The following is a 7,935-nucleotide window of genomic DNA, read 5'->3' as shown; positions in this document are numbered from 1 at the left end:
GGGCCAGGTAGACAGAAGTGGTTAGGGATGATCAGGCAGGCAAGTGAGTGTTTAGGGGCGATCAGGCAGGCAGGCGAGTGGATAGAGTGATTAGGCAGGCAGGCAGAGGCAGTTAGGGGCGATCAGGCAGGCAGGCAGAATGGTTAGGGACGATCAGGCAGGCAGGCAAGTTTTCAGGGGTGATCAGGCAAAGCAAGCAGAGGTGATTAGGGGTGATCATTTAGGCAGGGGTCCCGGATTGTGAGAGGGTGCAGGCCAGGCTGAGACCCTCCTCCCGTGCATGAATTTCGTGCACCGGGCCTCTAGTGGTATTATAATTGGTGCTCCAAATTCTACCTGTCATCATGAATAGATTAATTTCTGTTCTGTATACTGTGTTTGAAATACAATATTATTGCTTAAAGGTATGAGTGGGGTGAACTCTCAAATATGTTGTATAACTCAGCCCTTATAGTGCTAAATAAATGAGTTCTTGCTGAGTTTCTCTCTAAAAGCTGCAGGGTACCAGTGCTTTGCTTCTAATCATTAATTTTCCTTTGGTTATATTCACATTAATAATATGTAGCAATTTTTTGTTAGGGCATTTTTCTATTAATTTCTGATTCACATGTCATATTTGGAAACTAATAAAATGATCCTTTTCTCTTGGCTCTTATTATTCTTTAGTTCTTTTAATCATGGAACTGATACTATTTTGCATGAACTCCCTCTGACATTTTCCAAACTGTAAGTGGATTGGCAGGAGGAAAAAATGGGGAGAGATTAATCCTACATTTTTGTAGATTGAGACGTTGAGGTGTGGCATATTGTATAGTAACAATATGAAGTCCCTGTCCTGGGGCTTGGGACTATTAATCTTCTTGGTGTGAATCACTTTAGACGTATTTGTTGTCTTCCAGTGTGGTTACACTCTTCTAGGGCAGGTTGGGCTGGTGGTGCCAAAGGGTGGGGTGCATTTTGACTAATCTGCTAAGTAGCCTTTTATCTGAGAGTCTAGTATCTCATTGGTGTTTCTGACCAAAAGGGAAATGGTTGGAAATATGGATTTTTGTTTTTAATTAGTTTCTCTATGGAAGAGAGGATTATTTTTGAAGAATGGAATTTGAAGGAAGCCTGACATGCTTACTTCCCATGTGACTGAAAACATTGGCAGTTGAAAAGATTTCACAAACAGGAATTAGAGCCAGATTTTCCCATGGCTAAGCTGCTCTTTGGGAGTTAGAATAATACGTAACCTGCAACCCTCCTTTCAGGTTACAGTGGTTCCCTTAGGGTGCTGCTCAGGGGACCTTTATGCTCTTTCTTCCCTAATGGCTCCAAAGGCTTTCACAGGGTTTATGCTTTCATCCTGTACATTATAAAGCTCTTCAGTACCATTCTGTTTCATATGTGTTTTAATCAGATCAGTTGCTAACTGCCACAGGCATAGGGCTGCTTCATGCTTCATTATCTCTCTAAGGTATTTTCCTCCTCTCTTATACCACAATCCTATATAATAAAGAGCGAATATGCTAATTGTCATCATGCCATCACACCATAACAACCTATCGGCAGGAGGCTGCGTGTGTGACAGGCGCATGCGTGTGGGTGGGGCTGAGTGCTCGGCAAGGCACGTGCAGGTGGGCGGGAACTTGATGCTGCATCCTTTCAGACAAAGCCGCAGCGGCTGCCTGAGCCTCAGGTAAGCCACGGATGGCGGCTGCCGCTGCCCAGGGCCGGCCCAAGGCTCAGGCAAGCCACGGATAAGGCCTGCCCCTGCCCAGGGCCCGAGGCTCAGGCAACGAGGGCCGGGCTGAGGCTCAGGCAAACTGCGGTGGCTGCGAGGGCCAAGGCTCAGGCAGCTGCATGGCTGGCAGTGGCAGCAGCAGAGGAGTGATGGGGGCATCGCCTTCCCGATTGCCAGGTCGCCTCCCGCAGGAGGGAGGCCAGTGGCAGCAGCAGTGAGGGGGTGATGGGGGCGGTGCCTTCCCCTGATTGGCTGCAGGGAGCGGGCCTAAGCAATCAGGACATCCCCTGAGGCTCCCGGACTGTGAGAGGGGGCAGACCAGGCTGAGGGACCCCTCTCCCCCAGTGCACGAATTTTCATGCATCAGGCCTCTAGTTTATAATAATAAAAGCATAATGTGCTAATTAGACTGGGCAGCTGAACGACTTTCCAGATGTCATTTTGGACATCCTTCCAGATGAAGCTACAGCAGTGGGGGCTGAGGCAGAAGTGGTTAGGGGTGATCAGGCAGGCAGGCTAGCAATTGGGGGCAATCAGGCAGGCATACAAGTGGTTAAGGGCTATCAGGCAGGCAGGCAGAGGCGGTTAGGGGTGATCAGGCAGGCAGGCAAGTGGTTAAGGGCGATCAGGTAGGCAGGTGAGTGGTTAGGGGTGGTTAGGCAAGCAGGCATAGTTGGTTAGGGGCAATCAGGCAGGCAGGTGAGCAGTTAAGGGAGATCAGGCAGGCAGGCGAGTGGTTAGGGGTGACCAGGCAGGCAGGCAAGCAAGTGGTTAGGGGCGATCAAAAAGGCAGGCAAGTGGTTAGGGGCATCAGGCAGGCAGGCAGAGTGGTTAGGAGCCAGCTGTCCCAGATTGCAAGAGGGTGCAGGCCGGGCTGAGGGGCCCTCCCCCTGCCATGCATGAATTTCATGCACTGCGCCTCTAGTAAAATTATAATGCTGCTGTATTACCACAGTTTTACAACTTGAGATGCAGCGAAATTGGTTGTTTTGGTCAAGATCCTATAGGGAAAAAGAGAAGTAATCAAAAGTGAACAGACTTTGGAAGTCCCCGAGTTCGGCTCCCTGTGCGCTGTGTTGTAACACCCTGACAGACAGTCATCAAGCTCCCAGTAGAGCCTTCCTCTGAAATAAGGCAGCCAGTTCTCATGTCGTGCAGTTCTAGTTGTTAGAAAGGTTTTAGCTGAAATTTGCTTTTCTGTAACTTCCACCTTTTGATTCTGATTCTTTTAAAAGACCGTTTGTATGTACTTCTACAAACTTGTCTTCAAATATTTGGATACCTTCCAAGCTTCATTGTAGTCTTCTCATCTCTAGGCTAAATATTCCATTCAATCTTTTCAACTGCTACTAAATCTTTTGCTTTCCAAATTCCTCATCATACTGATATTCTCTGGACATACTCTCATTGGCCAATGACTCTTTTAACTTCAAATAACTTGAAATGATACTTGAGATATTGTCCGTTAGTCAGATGCTCAGTAGGACCTGTTTTCTCCTCAGGGATGACTCTGTCATGACCTAGAAGAAGAAGATCTGTTTATGTTTCAGTTCTGGAATACCTGAAAAGGTAGTGAGTTTTCATGTCATTGGATATGTTAAGCTGATGCTATATGTATATGTCAGGGATGTTTTAGATAAAAACTAATAGAAAGGGTATTGGGTGTGTGGTGTCCTTACAAAATAAATTGCTGTTTAAAAAACAAAACAAAACACCGTTAGTGCTTGCTTTGGCAGCACATATACTAAAATTGGAATGATACAGAGAAGATTAGCATGGCTTCTGCACAAGGATGACACACAAATTCGTGAAGCATTCCATCTAAAAAAATAAATAAATAAACCAGAAAAAGAAACACCTTTATGGAACAACCAACTATACAATATAGGGTGTAGTAGAATGCATAATATTGGGAATAATACTTGAGGGAATATTCTTCTCTTTGAAGAGCATTGAGATACTTTTGTCCTTTGACCAACCACCAAATGAACTTGTGAGGATATTTTGCATCTGTGAAACACTGTATCTTTTGTCAATACTTTTAGTTCACAAAAATTTCATCAACATTTCTCTTTCATATCAACATACAGCACTTTAGTTTTCTCCATATTTGCCCACATTGTTTAATTATTCTTTATAGAGTCAATATTTGGGGCAAAACAACTAGGTTGTTACATACTTTAAAAAACACACCTTAATATTGTTACTAGCATTGTTTTATCCATTACCACCTACTTAGCTATTTCCTTTGCTAGGATAATGTTAACTATGCTTCATTAGATTATCTCAGCCATTTATCAATGACGTTTTTGTAAATGGAGTATTATTTACTCTTAATCCAAATATTAAGTTATTGAAATATATATTGACCTTACTATAAATTCAGGCTGTGTAGCTGGTAGATTTTGTCAGATCCTATGGTAGTGACAATTTTTGTGGAGTCTGTTTTAGGACAAATAGTTCTTTAGTGACTGTGATAACAACATTCCACTGTATAATCTGATTTATTTTTTTCCATGAAGTAATTTTTAAAATGTGTGGCTGCTCTGAGATATTTAGTCCAATAATATGTTGCATATAAAGACATTCAATGAGAGGGTTCTTGTGTTACAAGGAAAGGATGTTAAAAACCAAAATCTCTCAAGTAAATTGTGGTCTGTAACAGTTCCACCCTTGGGAAAGGGAGGCTTGTTGAAACTTCCATGACTATTAATCTTGAGAAAGAACATGTATCATCTTGTTGGACCAAAGCCGCTAGCCATCTTATCAAGCCAGGGCTACACAAGTAGAGTCAATTTAAATCTCTTTTTGGCCCGGTAATCAAAATGAAGATGGTTGGTGTACATGGGTGGTATGTTAGGTCTTTTGACAAGTATGTGTAGGCATGAGTCATAACTAGTTTACTTTTCTTGATTTTACCAATTGTCTCCCTAAAGTCACTCACCAGAAATATACAGTAAGAAGTTGAATTTGCTTGGCTCACTTAACTTGTGTTGGAGAATGGTTGAGAAAGGCTTCCAGCTGGAGCTGTTGGTTTTTTCCTATAGCAGGCGCCTGCTTTTAGCCTTTTGTAAGGATAACCTGATATACTCCTTCCTTATTTTGCTACCAGGAAGTGCTCTGTCCTGGCTTTTGTAGCCCCAGGCTGTAAGGCCAACTGCCTGGTCTGTTAGTACACAGAACTTGGTGGCATGGAGAGGGAGGGATCTCAGGCCTGGGTTTTCCACTGGTTGCTGGATAACCTTGGGCAAGTGAGTCAACCTCTTCTCTGTTTTCTTTCCTAACTTTATAAAATTGAGACTTTCTCTTAGTCCTTAGTCTTAAACAAAAGGTCACAACAATTACAGAAAAGGTAATAGGAGTTTCTTGAGTGAATTAACACTTATCTGGATACATTAGTTACGATAGATAGGATGACTTTTCAGGTTTCTAGAATAAATTAAACAAAATGCTCCAAATGTGTTTAATATGTATCCCAGATTGTCTATGTGAAATGAAAGATGTAAGTTTGGTTTAGTTTGTATAAATAATTTTAATTTCTTAGGAAAGGCAATGTAGTTATTTATGTTGTCCATGTAAATTGTATTATAACATTAAAGAACTTCACAAGATACAGCAGGGTTTAGTCACTTAAATCCTTCAAGTCCCTTCATGAAGTCTCCTTGTGGACGGTCATGTGGACCCTTCAAAGTCATCTAGTTAACCAAAATTTTAAATTGCATCAGGATTATTTGATCTCTTTAGTGTTCTCACTTTTTAATTTAATTTTGCTTAAACAAACAAACAAACAAACAAACAAACATACAAACAAACCAGTGGATGATATACTAGTAAGCTCATCCTTGGAAAAGTATTTGTGTTCAGTTTACATAAATTTAACGTCAGTTTTTGTATCCTAGAAGTCTATTTCTATTATGTTTTTAAAATCCTATTAGCTCATTAATACTCTTCTCATATTTGGGTGCCCTGTAAACATATAAACTTCAGTAACCTGAACTCTAATCTGCAGTTATTAATGCAACCTTGTTTTAGTTGTATGACCATAAAACTCCTTGAAGTAAATCTTCCGTTTATGAACCTAAAAAGTGTTGTACTTGGGGTAACAAGCTGAAGTATAATGTGAGAAGGGTTTTAAAAATTATAAATCACTCTACTAATGGTAGAAATGCTATCTAATAAGAATAAGTCTGTGACTCATTGTAGCTTTCCTTGCTTTTTATTCTCGTGAGCAATTGAAGAAACCCACTGTAGGGGGTTGGAAATAGTCTTTCGTCTGATTGTGGATGACACAGTGGTTGCTTTTTCCAACCACCACATGTGGTGATTTTGCTCTTTGGAATGACATGGGGCACTCTCTGAACAAACAGCAACAGCATCCCAAGAAATGTACAATAAATAATGAATGTAAGACATTTTCCCTCGCCAGATGTAATGTGTAATAGTAGAGGAATAATGTAAAATGACCTCCTACAGGAAAATTTGGGAAATGCCTAGATGGATAAGAAAGCACTCCCGTTAGAAATAAGCAAACTCCTTTCCCATTTTCAGGTGAGAATATATGATTTAAATATACATTTAAATTTTGTTTTCATGATTTCTGGAATTAATTAGAAAATGCATTGATTGATAAAACCTAAAAACTTTAGTGAGCCCTAACCGGTTTGGCTCAGTGGATAGAGCGTCGGCCTGCGGACTGAAGGGTCCCAGGTTCGATTCCGGTCAAGGGCATGTACCTTGGTTGCGGGCACATCCCCAGTGGGGGGCGTGCAAGAGGCAGCTGATCGATGTTTCTAACTCTCTATCCCTCTCCCTTCCTCTCTGTAAAAAAAAAAAAATCAATAAAATATATTTTAAAAAAAACTTTAGTGAACTACTAGTCTATTTGAGCTAGTATAGAGTCTTTGTTTCCAGTATTCAAAAACATATAAGCAGGTCGTGCACTTTGGTGTGGCTTATTTTCCCAGAATTCTTAGTAACTGATCGAATTTTGTAAGTTAAATTGTATTTTACATACAGTGGAGTGAAATCCAGTTCCTAAGGGAATTCTGGGTAGGTGGCATCTAAACCTGTGCTTCAGAAATCCCATTCAACCACCTAAAACAGCAACTTCAGAATTTCTAGAAGAAGGAACTTGGGGGTTAAGTAGGGAACACCTTACAGACTTGCCCTGAAATGGTGTTTTCTTTGTGCACCATTAGGGTAGGGCGCTGTACATCTGTCATAGCCAGCTTCTGATGCCTCACTTCTCTTCAGATCAGACCCAAGCCAGAACAGGCATGTGTGAGAGATTCAGGTGCTCTTCTGACTCAGGTAGTGACCAGCCTGGGCTCTTAAGGCTTCAGAACTTTATTCTTCTCTCTGGATGATGGGAGGGCAAAATTCCAGCAATGGAGAGACCTAGTGTGAGTACCTGGACCTCAAAGCTGCCCCGGAGCCTGAGAACTCCTCAGGGGAGCCTGGCACCTGCCCAGTAATCCTATGTCAAAGACTCTTCACTAAAATACTATGGAACACATCATGTCAAACTAGGATGTGCTAAAGGCTCGTTAAAATTATCTATTCATTCAGTTTATTTCTTGTACAAGTATTCATTGAGCATCTTCTAGCACTGTATAGCTATGCTAGAAATGGAGGGCATAGCAGCAAACAGAACAGACAATATTTTATCCTCTACTGGGGAGACAATCAGCAAATCTGTATATCACTATATCTATATCAGGTCACAATAAGTTTTATGAAAAATTATGAAGTTTAAAGGGATAGCGAGGTAAAGGGAGGTACTGTGTTACACAGGGATGACCTCTCAGGTGGCTTTTTTTGAGAAGATATTTGACTTAAAGAAGAAATCTGTGTAAATATAGGTATACATTGGAGATATTGCAAGTTTGGTTCCATACCACAACAAGAAAGCAAGTCTCAATCTTTCTGCTGGTGGGGGGACTTGCCTTCAATTTATATTAAAAAAATGCAACATATGTTAAGCACAATAAAAAAAGAAGAGCAATAAAACAAGGTGTGCTTGTATCTGGTGAGGAAGATAATAATAGCATGTGCAAAAGGCCTAAGGCAGGAATATGCATGGCCTGATGGAGTAACAGGAACAAGGTGGGTGTGGTTGTAGGAGATGAGTTTGTTGAAGTAACCAGCAGCCAGGTCAGGAACAAAATAGGGATGTCTGCTCTCACCATTATTTATCAACACTTTTCTGG

The 7,935-nt window shown here is 41.3% G+C and overlaps 1 protein-coding gene and 1 non-coding gene across 5 annotated transcripts in view; both read left to right on the top strand.

Moving 5' to 3' along the window:
* BCKDHB (branched chain keto acid dehydrogenase E1 subunit beta) overlaps positions 1-7,935 on the top strand; it is a 204,026-nt gene that overhangs the window by 93,973 nt on the left and 102,118 nt on the right. Inside the window, exon 9 of one of the 4 annotated variants that reach the window (XM_014457217.2) lies at positions 3,229-3,249. The exons of the other annotated variants lie outside the window; for them this stretch is intronic. Within the exon in view, the coding sequence (XP_014312703.1) occupies positions 3,229-3,234 (6 nt within the window). The 3' untranslated portion in view covers positions 3,235-3,249. Of the gene's footprint in view, positions 1-3,228; positions 3,250-7,935 lie in introns of those variants that run through there. 4 annotated transcript variants of the gene reach the window in all.
* Positions 3,447-3,553, top strand: LOC111826361. Its single transcript, XR_002829702.1, has one exon. It is a non-coding gene; the product is annotated as a U6 spliceosomal RNA (small nuclear RNA).

The sequence above is a fragment of the Myotis lucifugus genome, unplaced genomic scaffold, assembly GCF_000147115.1.
Source record: "Myotis lucifugus unplaced genomic scaffold, Myoluc2.0 scaffold_71, whole genome shotgun sequence".
Taxonomy (NCBI): domain Eukaryota; kingdom Metazoa; phylum Chordata; class Mammalia; order Chiroptera; family Vespertilionidae; genus Myotis; species Myotis lucifugus.
Note: the sequence above shows the minus strand (reverse complement) of the source record. Positions and strands in the feature narration are given on the sequence as shown.